At 36.0% G+C, this 16,272-nt stretch overlaps 1 protein-coding gene across 1 annotated transcript in view; it reads right to left on the bottom strand.

Annotated features, from left to right (window-relative positions):
* The window catches only part of LOC134846739 (rootletin-like), an 88,943-nt gene that overhangs the window by 61,606 nt on the left and 11,065 nt on the right, over window positions 1–16,272 (bottom strand). The window contains exons 4-12 of the mRNA XM_063864127.1: window positions 15,843–16,008; window positions 15,400–15,506; window positions 12,649–12,876; window positions 11,651–11,738; window positions 11,135–11,241; window positions 9,629–9,827; window positions 8,956–9,155; window positions 8,454–8,625; window positions 5,468–5,606 (exon numbers count right to left, since the gene is read on the bottom strand). Coding sequence (XP_063720197.1) covers window positions 5,468–5,606; window positions 8,454–8,625; window positions 8,956–9,155; window positions 9,629–9,827; window positions 11,135–11,241; window positions 11,651–11,738; window positions 12,649–12,876; window positions 15,400–15,506; window positions 15,843–16,008 — 1,406 coding nt within the window. The remainder of the gene's footprint in view (window positions 1–5,467; window positions 5,607–8,453; window positions 8,626–8,955; window positions 9,156–9,628; window positions 9,828–11,134; window positions 11,242–11,650; window positions 11,739–12,648; window positions 12,877–15,399; window positions 15,507–15,842; window positions 16,009–16,272) is intronic.

Here is a 16,272-nt window from a genome sequence, read left to right as displayed (position 1 = left end):
TAAATTTGTAGGTAAAGGCGAATTTTTGTTTTTTGATAGAATGCTGGCGCTTTGATGATAAACTGCCGCTAATCAGGGATCCAGAACTGCGAATTTATATCACGTTTGAATTTAAAAATTCTGATGGCTAAATATTATTCCTGTTTGATGATCTGTATATATAATTCATGTGCATTTCTGGGGCAGTGCTGATTTTTTCTGTGAGCTCAACCCGGGTGATACAATAAGTTATCCGGTAAAATGATCAAAATTAGGAAAGTAAAATGTGAAGAACTTTGAAAAATTACAAAACAGCATAAAAGAAAGTAAAAAAAAGTCAATGATTGTTTCTTGATTTTGGTTTGGATTTTCGGGGGCTATTCTCATGCGCGAAAGACCGAATGGGCAAAAAAAACTTGTAGGCTAAGGACCGAAGACAAAATTAGCCGAAACTCAATTAAAAAAAAACAATTGCCACTCAGTTGAAATCAATTAAATCAATTAAAATCAATTAAATTGCTTCTTTCATAACGAAACCCTTGAAATATAAAAATTGTTCAAATTCGGCAGCGATCAGTGACAATTTGAAAATTTTGCATGTTTCTGCCATTTTTATATTCGGCCAATATCAATATTCAGTCCTCGGAAATGTTTACTTTCTTTCCAAAATATAGATTACTGAAATCTGATTGTCTGATTTTTATTTTCGCGCATTCGGTCCTTCGCGCATGAGGGATTCCACCTGGATTTTCGGCCACACTGAAACTTTTGCCCTGATAATTTTTTCATCTTCCTGTATGGAAAGTATTTTATGATGAAACAAGGATTGTTCGTTTTTCGTAAAATAGGCTTGAAACCATAAGTTTGAACTTCTTGATTTAAAATAACCCCTCAAAATTATTCTAATTGGCATTTTCAAAATAATATTTTCTTTTTGTTTCTGTTTTCTGAAAAAATCCTGAAGTAAATGTCCAAATATTAAATCATAATTTAAACAATTGCAAAGAAAACGAAAGGAATATAAAAAAATTTCGATCAATTATCAAAAAAAGCAAAAATGTTTTTTAGCAAGAGTGCATCAATGCTTAAAAAGCAAAAACGAAAGCAGCAAGTTGCAAGTTCTTTCGACTATGAGTGCATGATGCATGATTGGTTAGAGAAAAAAAAGAAATCGAAGTGTTACACTTGAACAACTCACTCTCTTAGTAAAAGCAAATGAAGGACAAGGATAGACGATTACTGTGCAAGTAGCACAGAATGTTCCGATAATCGTCTTGAAAACTCAACAACTATTTTTTAAAAATTAGTATAGTTTTTTTCTGCATGGTGTGAAAAAAGATCTCAACGAAAAACCAAACGTTACTTATATTCGACAGTCATAGTAAAATAAGCTATTTGAAAAGCAATTTTTCAGAAAAATGACTAGAAAAACGAAAGAAAAATCAAAAAAGATTCCAATAAGGTGCTAAACTACTAAAAAAAATCTAGGGTTACTCAAGTATATCTCAGTTTTTTACAATTTAAAATAAACTATTGGAAACTTCTAAGATTAATTTGAGCTTTTGTGAAAGCTCGGTTGCTTTATTCGCTCGAACAAAGACGAAAAACCGATAATTTGAAATATATTTTTTTCAATAATTAGGAAGTTTTTAAAAATCGCTTTATCACAACTGAAAGAACTTTAGTATACTATATCACTCAAATTTTTTCGATGCTTATTTGTGGTAGCTGATTCTGCAAGGAAAACAAAAAAAACGAGAAACAAAAATAAAACACGCCCAAATACAAAGGTGAAAACAAAATTTTTTAAAATTGTCGGCGAAACAAATTTCGCAATTTGTAAGTTTTTTGAAACAGAATATAAATTCTTCTGTCAGGGCGAGGACCTAAATAATCATACTGTCCTAAAGGGTGTTGGACGAAAAACTAATTCATAAAATTTGATAATGAAAGATCAAAAAAATAACACTGCAGTAAAATAGCATTTGAGCGATTAAAAAAGGAAAAATTTCAGATCGCAATAAAAAAACAAACGCTTATTTCTGACAACATAAAGTTAATGCTGATGGAAAAAAAAACTTAAAAATATATAGTGCTTAAATGCAGCCTTCATAACTAGATAAAAAAATTACAGGTAAAACATTTTTCAGATGGTTCAAAAGTTCAGGCAAAAGATTCCTAATTGAAAAACCGATTTTTTGCTGAATTTTTTAATAATGATTTTTCATATACTTTGGGCATTATTGGAGCTCGAAATTAACAAAAAAAAAAACACTACCTCATTTTTCGGTAAAATTATAGTCGTTTAAACTTGGCAATTTTGTCGAGGAGGGACTTTTAACTTCTGCGACTTTTTGCTTTTTCATACTCGTGTAAAAGTTTCAAGTTGTACTAAAAATTGCGTTTGGTGGGAAAAATTTCAAAAACGAATAAAAGTTTTTCATTTAGAATTTTTTGTGGAAGATGCATCTTTTTCAAAGAAAAGGTACCTTTGGTGTGGCTGTCTAGCAAAGTTGACTTTTATGAACCAATAAACGCCAATTTTTTTCTACAACTGGGAGCTGATATTTTTTCAAAAAAAAAGGGGAGAAAGCATTAAATTCAAAGTTATTAAAACTCACGGGAAGTAGTTTTTTTGCATTTAGATGAATGTTTGATTTCCCTGAACTTTATTTTAATTTCGAGGTCCCTAACTTTTTAAAAAGAAATTCTCAGATTTTTGATTTGAGTGTTTTTGAGAATCTTGTGTGCGGTCAGTTAAAAATTGTAAGCAAGATTGTTGCATTGGAACTCTTTACAAAAAAATTCCGAACAGAATGTTATTGAAACTTGATTTTGAGCCGCCGCCTTTTTTTTTGCTTTTTGTTCACGCTATCGCAGCACAGCGATGCGGCCAGGCAACTCAATTCCAGTGTTTCGACCCAGCTTGAAGTTATGTTTTGAGCCGATTCGACTTTACGTTTCGACTTAGTTCGACTTTATGTTTCGAATGAGATTGACTTTATCTTTCGACTCAGTTTAACTTTATGTTTTAACTCGGTCTGACTGTATGTTTCGACTAGTTCAATTTTATGTTTTGACTCATTTCGATTTTATGTTTTGACCCAGTAATTCAAAAAGTTTCGAATCAGTTCGACTTTTTGTTTTGACTCAATTCGGCTTTTTGTTTCGACTCAGTCCGATTTTTTGTTTCGACTGAGTTCCACCTTTTGTTTCGACTCAGTTAGACTTCTTGTTTTGAGTTAGCACTAGGTTATGTTTCAGCTCGATTTAATTTTTCAACTCAGTTCGACTTCATGTTTTGAATCAGTTTGTCAAAATGTTTCGAATCAGTTCTACTTTTTGTTTCGAATCAGTTCGACTTTTTGTTTCGACTCAGTTAGACTTTATGTTTCATGTCAGCTCGATTTTATGTTTCAATTCAGTTCGACTTTTTGTTTCGACTCAGTTCGATTTTATGTTCTGATTCAGTGCGACTATATGTTTCAACTCTGTTCGACTATATTTTTCGACTCAGTTCAATTACATGTTTCGCCTCTGTTTGACTTTATGTTTCGACTCAGTTCGACTAGATGTTTCGTCTCAGTTTGATTTTATGTTTCGACTCAATTCAACTTTTTTTGTTAAGACTCAGTTCAAATTTATCTTTTGAATCAATCCGCAGTGCGACTATCTGTTTCGAACCAGTTCCACTTTATGTTGCGACTCAGTTCAACTGTATGTTTTGACTGATTTCGACTATATGTTTCAAATCAGTTAAACTTTATGTTTCGACTACTTTGACTGTTTGTTATATCTCAGTTCGACTATATGTTTCGAATCAGTTCAACTAAATGTTACGACTCAGTTCAACTCCATGTTTCGACTCAGTTCAACTTTATGATTCGACTACGATCGACTATATGTTTCGAGTCGGTTATACCTCTTGTTTCCACTCAGTTCGACTGTATATTTCGACTCAGTTCGACTTTTTGTTTTGACTCAGGTCGACTTCATGTTTCGACTTAGTTCAAAATTATGTTTCAAATCAGTTCGACTTTACCTTTCGACTCAATTTATTTTTATTTTTTGACTCTGTTTAACTATATGTTTCGACTCGGTTCAGTTTTATGATTTGAATCTTTTCGACTTTATGTTTTGACTCAGTTTGTCAATATGTTTCGAATCAGTTCGAATTTTTGATTTAACTCAGTTCGACTTTATGTTCCGACTCAGTTCGACTATGTGATTCAAATCAGTTCGACTTTATCTTTCGACTCAATTTATTTTTATTTTTCGACTCTGTTTGACTATATGTTTCGACTCGGTTCAGTTTTATGATTTGAATCTTTTCGACTTTATGTTTTGACTCAGTTCGTCAATATTTTTTGAATCAGTTGGATTTTTTGTTTTGACTCAGTTCGACTTTGTGTCTTGACTCAGTTCGACTAGATGTTTCGACTTTTTTTTACTCAGTCCGACTATCTGATTTGAAGAAGTTCGACTTCATGTTTCGACTAGTTCGACTCTATGTTTCGACTCAGTTCGACTCTACGATTCGACTCTACCTCATCGCGACTTTAAGTTTTGTCTCAGTTGGACTACATGTTTCAAATCAGTTCGACTTCGTTTCTTGAATGAAATCGATTTTATGTTTCAATCAAACTTGAATTTATGTTTTGATTCAGTTCGAATTTATGTTTTGAATCAGTTTGAATTTATTTTTTGACTCCGTTCGACTATATAGTTCGACTCACTTCGTCTTTATCTTTCGACTCATTTCCAGTTTATGTTTTGACTCAGTTCGACTTATGTTTTGATTCAGTTCGACTTTGTGTTTCCACTCAATTCGACTTTAGGTTCTGACTCAGTTCGACTAATTGTTTTTAATCAGTTCGACTATACGTTTCGAATCTGTTCAAATTTATGTTTTGATTCAGTTCTTTTTTTTTTCAATTCAGTTCTACTACACATTTCGACTCTGATCGAATTTATGTTCTGACTCAGTTCGACGATATGTTTAGACTCAGTTCGACCATACGTTTCGCATCAGTTCAAATTTATGTTTCGAATCAATTCGTTTTATTTTTCAATCCAGTTCTAAATTACATTTCGAATCAGTTCGACTTTATGTTTCGATTCAGTTCGACTTTATGTTTCGAATCGGTTCTACTTCTTGTTTCGACTCAGTTCGACTTTTTGTTTCGACTCAGTTCGATTTTATGTTCTGATTCAGTGCGACTATATGTTTCAACTCTGTTCGACTATATTTTTCGACTCAGTTCAATTACATGTTTCGCCTCTGTTTGACTTTATGTTTCGAATCAGTTCGACCTTATGTTTCGAATCAGTTCGTCTTTATGTTTCGACTCAGTTCAAATTTATGTTTCCACTCAATTCGATTATAGGTACTGCGCGATTATAGATTTTTGGCTGCACAATAGCATTTGGATCGACCATTTCGGTGGAAGCATAAATTCTGAGTTGGAAGCATAAATGAATGACTCACTGAGTTGGTTGAGTTGGTGTTGGGCGTCCTCTCTCTCCCTCTTCTGTCGCCTCACTTCGCTCTTCATGGCATCCGTCTGTCTCTCCAACTGGGTCACGTGCTCCCTCAACTCCCCCATCTGCTGCTCCTTTGCGCTGATCTACAGGGAAAGAAATGATGTGAACTTAAGGACTATGTTGCAGCACAGTATCAAGCGAACAGTTTTCAACAAAACTTGAAAAGATTTTGCCAAGTTGCGAGGTTTGAATAGGAGTTACAGTGGCTTCTGCCCCTAAGGGTGAATAAGTTTTGTTATAAGCTAACAACAAACTGAAAGGAATCATGATAAAAAATCATTAAATTAAATTCAGTACAACAGTAAATGAGTTTCTTATCAATTGTTGCAGACTTCATGACTAGTTTTCGTGTATGTTTCGGCAAAATTAATTGCAGCGCTAAAAGCGCTAAAAGCATAGCATATTCCGAGCTAGAACTAGCATCCCGAGGTGGTGGATGGGAGATCAGCACCAATTTAACCAACTAAGTCTATCCTTATCGGATTAATGGATGCACCTGTGTTACTAGACCAAACAGGGAAAGGGATGATTAGCCTTGGTATTCTCGCACTGAATTTTAGATGCCGTTTTTTTTTGCCAAAAAGTCCACTTCCCCTTTGTAGGTAATTAAAAAAAAATAGTAATAAACAACAATATATCGTCATTTTATTTCAATAAGTTGCACATTTGACTTTGAAAACCCTAAAATCTGGTTACAACAAGAGAAAATAAGTTCCAATCAAAGTGTTAAATGATTGGAACGCAAACAATTCAACGGCTAGTGGAGTTTGAACTAGTGTCGTTGACAGCATGCCAACAAATCTTCTCTAGTGCAAGCATTCAGGGTTGCCTTTTCTATTTAGAGCAAGAAAAACAGGAGGAAAACATAAGGATTGTTGTTTGTGCAACGGGTCTAGCAATAAATCCACCGAGATAAAATCCTCACAATAAATTCCCAATGATAAAATCCCCAGGACAAAAACCCCTAATAAGGCTGCGCCCCCTAGGACAAAAATTCCAATTTTTTAATTCATTTTCCCGAAATCTAATAGTATACATTTTATGGATTTACATTTCCACTTTTCTACTGATTTCATTGCAAGCATGGGTATTTGACTAAACTAAAAATTCAAATTCCATTTAACTTTATGTACGAAAACGTATCGATTGCAAAATTTAATAAATCACGGGTCACAGTCAGTAAGGCAAAAAATGGGAATTAATATTGATAGTTTTAGCGTGAGTTCGAAATCCAAATATGAATCTGTTTTTAATCGATAAAAAATATCCGTTATTTGAAAAGAACTTAATCTCCATGAGATAAAAATCACGCGCGTTCAGTAAGGTGGGGATGGGGAATGATGTGCAAGGAAGTCCATGATTCGTAAAATCGTCTTCTTTATTGGGTCGGATTTTCAGAAAAATGAAATGAATCGTATGCTCTGCCGCTGAATGCAAAAAATTGGGTTGCCCCAATGCCATAACTGTTAGTTTGTCCTTCTAGCTTTTAGTCTTTAATGTATATATTTACTTTCTGTTAATTATCTTTAATAATTTCATTGAAATTTAAAATTGCTTTGCTCTTCAATTCGAATTTGAATTGAAAACTGGGGCAATTTTTCATGGGGCAATTGGCACTATGAGGGATTCAGTACTGGTTTAAATTATTCGGGGGAAGTTAGTCCGCCAGCGTTGCGCAAAAAAAATTAATTAAACAATTTTTTCGACCAAAAAGTAAAGCGCATTGTGTCTACTTGGATCAAATAGGTTCTTTTATACTGACAAAATCTCTTTTAAATTTTTTCATAGATGGTTTTGGATTGCTGGTGCTGTAAACCGCAACCGACTATAAAAAGTTCTTTCTAGAGTCTGGAACCAGTTAAAAGGCAAAATCCTGAATGTTCCTACTGCCTCCATGGAGCAGTAATAACATGAAAAAAATTAAATTACATGATTTTTTTTCTTCAAAACTTTACCCCCAATTATACGCCAGACAAAATACAAAGTGAGAAAATTCGCTTCTAGTAAGAAATCAGTCATGGCAAACAAGCTTTTGGAACGATTTCTAAGGCGTATTAAGTCTCCGCTCACGCGTCAATAGCGCAAAAAATATCGCAAGTTCTTTGTCCCGAATAATTTTTGGCTTTTAACGAGCTACTTTTGAATAAAACTTTCAAATTATCCGAAATATTTTCACGCATTGATCTTAAAATTAGAAAGATTTTTTACCTGAGACTATTTTTTTTTTAAGTTACAGAATTTTGAAATTTTCTTTTTTTGGTCATTTTGGGATAATTGACACGCAATAAATTGGTTTCTGATAACAGGTGTAGTTGGCCATTTAGGGCGTTCCAAATCGAACTGAGGCCAGCAGTTTAAATCTTATAAAACAATTTGAGACGCCAGGCACACCTTTTGTACTTCACAGAGCGTTAATTAAGGGGATAAAAAAGAAAAAATGAAAAACAATGTATATTTGGACTTTAATCGGAACATTCAGGGCTTCTATGTACGAGCTTTCTTGTTCCATTTGCATTTAAAAATGTTTAGAAAAATTTCCCAGTGTTGAGAAAAAGCGGTTTGAAAATATTGATATTTTTGTCCTAATTCGAGAGACTAAAGCAAGCGAGCAGGCTTACAAGCTGAGTTATGCCTTATTTGAGACCCTAAAACTGAATCTTAAGCAAGTAAAACTAGTTTGTGGAGTTTTTCAGCTTCATTTTGGAAACCAAAACTTAAAACTCATTTTTTTTCTAGTCACTTGCGCAGTAACCGGCTATCCTTGTTTTGCTTTAAAAATAACCGATGCGCTCTTTTTGATCTAAGCCTTTTGAGATTTTATTTCTAACAAAAACGTTGTAACAAGTATAAACTCAAAACAATTGTCTACAGTTTTTAGTTATGTCATTAATTTTTCGGGGAATTTCTGATGCAAATTAGCAAATAAATACCTCCTTGGACTTGTGCAGGTTGTCGTTCTCCAGATCTGCCAGAGTCTCCTCGAAGGCGTCCTGTTTGGCCAGCAGCTGTTCCTGCTTATAGGTCATCTCCGCCCTCTCTGCCACCATCTCCTCCCTCGCTTTACTCACTTCAGCCATTATGTTCTCAAGATTACTCTTGTCTCTGAAACAACAAAGAGGTTCAACGCAGTTTTTGATTACATTTTCACGGTCTAAATTCTGCCATTAAGATCTTGAGATCACGATCTACATTCGGTCATTAAGATCTAAAATTTGGAGTAAAAATTCATATAAAAATTTTCGATCAATTTCTATTCCAAGTTTCTTAATGAAAACAACAATATAAATGATAATTATTTTATAATTATATATTTTGACTTTCAAAAATTTCATTGAAAAGTTTTCTTACTTTGTTAGTTTTGAGAAAACTAGTGGCCAAAATAGAGGAGTTCTATCAACTATTGCTGCATATGTTTTCTAAATTCTAGCTCACCTCTCCAACTTGGCCACTTGTTTGTGCATTCTGTCCCTGTCTCTCAACGCACTGTCTGCCACCTTCTTTATATCATTCAACTCCCCCTTCAGACTGTTCGTGGCCCTCTCCAGATACTCCGCCTCTCGCTCCTTCGCCTCCGCCCTCGCCTCCGCACTCTCCACTTGCTCCACAGTGTCGCCTGACTTCTTCAAGGCTTCCTGCAAAAAAAAAATTATACTTATGTTATAGGAAACCTCAGTGATGGAACGTTTTTGGAAGCGGAGGGGGGTGCTTTTCGGCAGGATTATGATTATGGTATCGCATTGAGGCCCGTCTTATTCTATGGTTCGAATATATGGAAGTTTAAACATGAAGAAAATGAGCTACTTTACAGCCTACCCCCCCCCCCCCAACATCGTTTAAATTTTTAATGGTTTTAAAATGGGTAATAACTATGGGCCATGTAACCCGGACCTTGTAAATTAAGTTAAAACCACAGTTGGGCGAGCGCTAGAAATGCCCTAAAAATATGACATCTTCCTAGATTGCTGCTGAAAATTATAAGTCTGAAGCGTGAGATGATATTATATTCTAATAACACTTTTCACATTCAGCAACATCAAACAATAAAACAAAAATTACCTATCAATAAAAATGGAAGTTAGAAAATAATGCTCAAAAATTGATCCACCTCAATTTGCATCTGTCGTTTCTTGAGCGCCACTTGAACTGCATTTGAAACTGAGTGTGCCAAATCAGGAGATCTAGACCTAGAAGCTGTCCCTCCCCTTCTGAGGGATGATGACCTGCTCGCGTTGTCCAATCGGGATCTGAGGTTTATGAAGTCGTCGCCGGTGAGTTTCACGTCGAACTCATTCGCAAAGAGAGAGCTGCAAAACAAAAGTATTTGTCATATAGTATATATATAGTGTCGTAAAAAAAATCCTGTTGATCGGTCTTGAGGTGGTTACGTCTCAGCCTCTCAATCAAAAGGTTGGATCCACGAGGCCCGCACCATTATCCGTGTTTGTTGCTTGAGGGAGGCAACATTATCCAGGCCAAAAAAATAGATCTGCATGTAGAATTGGGTGTAGATCTTAACTAGGTGCTCAACAGCGGTTCTCCGTGAAGAGCTGAACAGCTCGAATGTTCTCGCACCGAACCCGTACCGAACTTTTTGGCCATAATCATATCTGATCATTGTAAAATCATGCAAAATTCATGTCTGTTACAGATGTGCAGCATGTCTATATTCGGCATGCACATACCTGCATCAGACCTGCATCAGGTGTGCTAACTGAAGATATGCTCACACCTGCAGCATGCATGATCATGCCTGAACTGAACATGCTCACACCTGCCGGATACATGATCATACCTGAACTAAACATGCTCACACCTGCAGGATACATGATCATACCTGAACTAAACATGCTCACACCTGCAGGATACATGATCATACCTGAACTAAACATGCTCACACCTGCAGGATACATGATCATACCTGAACTAAACATGCTCACACCTGCAGGATACATGATCATACCTGAACTAAACATGCTCACACCTGCAGGATACATGATCATACCTGAACTAAACATGCTCACACCTGCAGGATACATTATCATACCTGAACTAAACATGCTCACATCTGCAGGATACATGACCATGCCTGAACCGAATATGCTCAAATCGGTATCTTCAGTATTATAAGATTATTAAATGTATTTGTCAAGTTTTCAGTCAGGCGTTATCATGTCTGCGGCAGGCATGAACATGTTTCACTCAGGTCTGATCATGTAAGATCCAGGTACGACCATGTCTGTAGAAAAATACGCATGCTCACTTCTGAACAGCCCTGCATAATGGGGGAACAGTCCTGAGAATTTTCTCTCCCCTGCTAAATGGATGATCAGCCGTGAAATGGAACAAAAAGTTCAGTACGGGAAAGCTTAAAGATGAGTGTTTTTCTCCAGTGAGTAACTTTCTTGGAAAAAAAATATAATATATTGAGAAAAAATTATGCCGAAAATGTCGCCATTATAAATTATTATGTGTAACCAAATTAGGCAACATTTTCTATTATAAATCCTTTGTGGATAAATCGTCTTAAATAAACTCCTTCGAAGACTAGTGATTAGTGAAATTTCGGCCTGTTACTAAGGTTCCAACAAGACAGCTGTGTATCTTTACTCACTTTCCCTGGGCGGCGTCTGCGAGAACTGCTTGTCCAATCTCCTCAATGTATGCATTCAGAGTTGACACGTGATCATCCAATTGCTTCAGCTTTTCCGCATCACCGTCCTGAAAATGATGAGACATATAAACTGTTTATTCTTTTTGTGTTATTCAAAATAATTTGGTTCAGAAAAACAAAACCTCATAAAGAAAGCCAGGTTTCAGAAGGCGTTGAAAGAAGGCTATCGCGACTAAATTTCAGATTATCGCGACCAAAATCCATGATTTTTGACGTTGTTCGCGACTATAAAAAGCTGGTCAGATAACTGTCTAGTTTTCAGTCAAGGAATCAACATCGGCGCAAAATTGAAAGTCTAAAAGTTAGTCGCCGACTTTGCTTCGGGGGGGGGGGGGTGCAATTAAGTTGAGTTGAGAAAAATTGAGTCGCTTTTTTTCTAGTTAATTTTTTGTACGAATCATTTTGAATTTGTACGAAAATTTTAGCGAAATACAAATTTATTTCGAGTTAACTTGCCCTCGTTCTCTCGGCTTCCTCTGCCCTTGCCCTTCTCTCCTCCGCCTCTGCTTGCTGCTTCGCAATCGCATCTCGCAAGTCTTCGATTCTGTTGAGAGAAAGAAAGTAACGGTTATTAATTTAGAATCTATCGTAAGAATACAGTTACCGGCTGTTTTTCCCACTACTCCTACCTGCAAACTTTTACAGGTAAAATGATAGTTCATTTTTCCCGATAGTTATGAAATATGACATGCGGACTAATTAGGCTATGACAAGCATATTTGACCCGCGTCCAGACAATTCGGTCAAAGACAATTCAGCCGACCTTAAACCGAGAAACAACTCCAATTCCGATTTTTTCTTTCGAATTTAGCGTTTTGTAAAACTGGCTGAAGTGTCTCAGGCTGAATTGTCTGTATATTTCTGCCTGAATTGTCTGATTTTCAAAATGGCTGAATTGTCTTTGTCCGAATTGTCTGTGCGCCATTTCACCATCATAATTAACCTTGTAGAAGAACTCGTTACACAATAAAATAGATTCTCGTCCGAAGTAGGGGAAAAAGAGTCCAGTTACCATATGTTCTGATGACCTGAGCTCGAAAGCAGATATTTTTCAAAGAAAAAACTCAAGTTTGTCAGCGTGAGCTGAAGAAAACTCAAAGGCTCTGACTTTTTTAAAAAAAAGCTCAATTTATTCCAGTTTGTTCTTTTGAGAAAACCAAAATTTTCTGAAAAACAGGGTAGCTTTCAGATTACAGTATCTGATTTATAGTGATGATAGTATAGATATTGTTGAATATTTGGAAAAAAATTCTTCCTCATTTTGTAGCAAGATATCATTTGAAAACTATTTTCCTTTGATTATTTATGTTATTAAGATAGTTATTGTTTTTAATGTTATAAAAGTTTTGTTATTATATAAGCATTGATTGTTATAATAGTTTTGGTTATTATAATATCATTGTCATTATGACAGTGCTGTGATATTATTGTTTTTATTGATTGCCACTACTCACTGGCTCTTCATGGCCTCCCGCTCGTGACTCCAGTCCGCCTCCCTCTGCTTCATCTTCTTCTCCTGCTCCCCCACCTGCTTCTGCATCTGCTCCACCCTCCTCCCCTCCCGCCCCTCCCTCTCCCTACTCACCCTCTCCTGTTCACGCTCCCTCTGTCCAAACTCATCCACAAAGTCCTCACTCTTCTGAGACACTTTAGCCAGGTGCTCCTGCATCCCAGTCAAGTCCCTGTTAATAACAATGGCTCTTTTCAATGGTGCTAGGTAGATAGGACGACAGGCCATTAAGGCGACTAGACATTGAGACAACAAGTTTGCGTTAATATATATAAAATGAGGTTTAATACGGTTTGAATTTCTCAGAAATACAATGTCGAGAGTTGCGTGAAGCGTCGTCTTAAAGTCCCATCAAAAACGGTTGTCGTCTTAACGGCTGTCGTCCTATTTGCCGAAAACCCTTTTCAAATTACCCACCACTCGTGTGACTTAAATTGTTCCCCATTGCAGCAAGGTTTTATTGTTCCGACAACTGAAAGTGCAAATGAACTTTGTCTGCGATGCGTTTATTTTTTTTTATCGGAACAAAATTAGGAACCACAAGTCCTAAAAGTTTTCTTAGTGACAAGAAACATTAATTTACCGAAATTTTTTCGAACTTTTCGAAAGTTTTTTTCGTCATAGGTTTTGTAAAAAGAACTCGAGTCAACAGAACCATCAGTGATATTTCCAAGCTTGCGTTTTGTCCCTTTTCTTTCTCCATGCACACGCAAAAAATGAAGAAAAAAACCATTAAAAACTTTTTGTCGTGAGGCAGAGGTTTTTGAAGTGAAGCAAGCTAGTCGATAGTGACGATCTTTTAGACTGAGTTTCGGCTCTTTACCTTCCCCCCACCTCACACGAACATGAATTTTACGGAGTAACTAGTGTTTTTTAAAGGTTAACAAGACTGCTCGTATCAGGGCGAAGCCCTGAATGTTCCGACTGCCTTTTGAGGTTTATGGAGCAGTAATAACAAAAAAAATTCAATGAAATAAAACAAAATGAAATTTTTTTTCTTCTAAATTTTGAAATTTATCCCCCCACACGCCATATAAAGTACAAAAAGATAGATTTCGCTCCTTGTAACAAACCATTTAAGGCAAATAAGCTTCTTTTAACCAATTTGGAACGATTTCTAAGACGGATTAACTCTCCGCTTACGCGTTAATAGCGCGAAATATATCGCCCGTTAATTGTCCCAAATTGGCCAAAATGGCAATCTTTAAACCCCCGTAACTTTACGAAAAATGACCACAGGTGAAATATCTTTTCAAATTTGAGCTCAGGACAACAATATCTTTCGAACAATATAAAAAATTCCGTCAAAAATGGCTAATTAAAAAGTCGAAATTTGTCTGAAGAAAAAAAAACCCACCCCGAGTACAAATATTCCGTTACTTTCGTATCGAAAGTCGGAACAATTATGAATACCAAATATTTTTGTCATAGCCTAATTAGTTCGTTCTCAGTTTTCATAACAATCGATTAAAGTGATAAAAATTTTTACTTGTAAAGTTTTGCCGGTGAGGGAAAGGAAAAGGGCCCAAACTTGTTTACATGATCTTTTTGCTTCTGCGACTGATTCATGCAAAGAAACAATTCCCAACTTTTTTCACTCAATGCCTGCCACAAAAAATGGTTCAATCTGCTCACTAAGTAAATATTCCGTCAATTTTTTTACTCAATAATTGGCTTGACAAAACTTTATCACTTGATGAGCTTGCTTAAAAAACCTGAAATGTTTGCAAACCAATTCAAGCTATACCTCCTTTTAAGGCAATATATGCCTTAAAACGTCCTTGCTTGATTAAACTCGCTTAAAAAACTTGGGCTTTTTGAGAAACGATTTGCTCTCTAAAATAACTTGAAATACTGCACTACTTCTTCTCATGATTTCGAATCGCGTCCAGCTCCTTTAATGTCAATTAACCAAAATCGGGGGGGGGGGGGGAGGGGGGGGGGGGTTTACGTGCGGGGAACTGGTCAAAAATGCCGTATTTGGGCACTTGTGGAAAAATACTACACATTGGCCTCTTCAAAGTTACTACATTCTGGCTGCCCCTGGATGAACGTGTTCGTTCGAGTTTTGCAGAAGTTTATCAAAAAGTAGAGTCATTATTCTCAAAATTTACTCATTTTTCATGGATTTTATGTCCAAAATATAATCCATTATATTGAAAACAATAATGGATTATAATCGATTATAATGGATTATATGGCTTGTCTAAGTTTGCCATGATAGCCGATTATATAGACAACTTATTAGTCAACAAAAATTTATTATACTCAATTTTTATCCATGAAACTTCAGTGCGGGAAAGGTTTTGTCTTTAACCATCATTTTCCTAAGTTTTTCCACAACTTACTAGTGATAATTTTTAAGCTATGCTTCTAAAAATGCATTTAAAAATTAATCCAAGGGTTTGCTATACATAAGCGGATAGCTTACACATTAACAAAGATCTCACCCAAAGTATAGTTTTCGCCGGAGAAACAAAAAAAAATTTTTTCAAATAACGAACCATGATATATTTTTTTGCCCGAGTTGACCTCCATACACTGAATGTGCTTATCATAGAGAAATCATAAAACTTTCTGTAAGTATGGAATTGTATGACAAGAAGTTTCTCATGAATTGAAATTGTATGATAAGAAGTTTTGGCCAACCCGGGTGAGTAATGGTTTGCACTAATATCTGTAAATTGACAATTACCAGTCGGTGTTGCGCTTCAGAGCAACGAAGTCGTCTTTGATCCCTTTGAAGCTCCTCCAGATGCCGAGGAGGATGTCTCGCTCACTGCTCAGGTACTTGTCGAAATTCTGCACAATCAACATCACTACTGTTTTTATTGTTTTCACCATGTTTCTCTCAATTCTGATAGCCATTTTTTTTTCGAATTTCCCCTTTTTTGTTCAAGGTTAAGTTAGTCTTTATGGGAGTCAACTTCAAAAAAATTAAAAAGGCGTTTGGCTAAAATTTAGACTTGTTTTGAGAGAGACGCGTGCGAATTCATCCAAAATGTTCAAAAACGGAAAAAATTTTGCTATTTAGTAACAATTTACCTGTTAGGTTTTCGTGGGTTACCAATCAGTTGAATGATAAATCTTCAGAGAAGAGATAGTTGAAAAATGGATCGAAAAACGGTTTTTTTATACCTGTTCCTCTTTTTTGGCCTCCCGTTCAATCCTCTGCAGTTTGAGTTTGTCACTTTCGCTCTCCCGCGCCAGTTCCGACACTTTGTCCTTGAGTGACTTGTTCTCCGACTTGAGCATGTCAAACTCCTGACGTGAACTGTCGTCTCTCTTTTGCTGGGACTGCAGCCTGAAATCAATGTAGTGCAGGGGCAAGCCTAGTGAGGGGAGGGGGGATCCCGGTACATCTAGCTCTGTTAGCTTGAATAAAACTAGCCGGTTGATGTACAAGAAACGCAAATAGTTTCCAAACTTCTCCTTGCAAAAAATCAAAATCTTCAAATTTATCGTAAATTTTTAGTCTTGTTCTTCATCAACTCTTTGCTCTTCGCTCTGATTTAAAAATAGGCCAGAAAGCAGAAAATTCATAAAGCAACTCAAACATGGCTGAAAA

The sequence above is a fragment of the Symsagittifera roscoffensis genome, chromosome 5 (genome assembly GCF_963678635.1).
Source record: "Symsagittifera roscoffensis chromosome 5, txSymRosc1.1, whole genome shotgun sequence".
In the NCBI taxonomy this organism is placed as follows: domain Eukaryota; kingdom Metazoa; phylum Xenacoelomorpha; order Acoela; family Convolutidae; genus Symsagittifera; species Symsagittifera roscoffensis.
The sequence above is the reverse complement of the archived record's forward strand: the minus strand, read 5'-3'. Positions and strand labels throughout refer to the sequence as shown.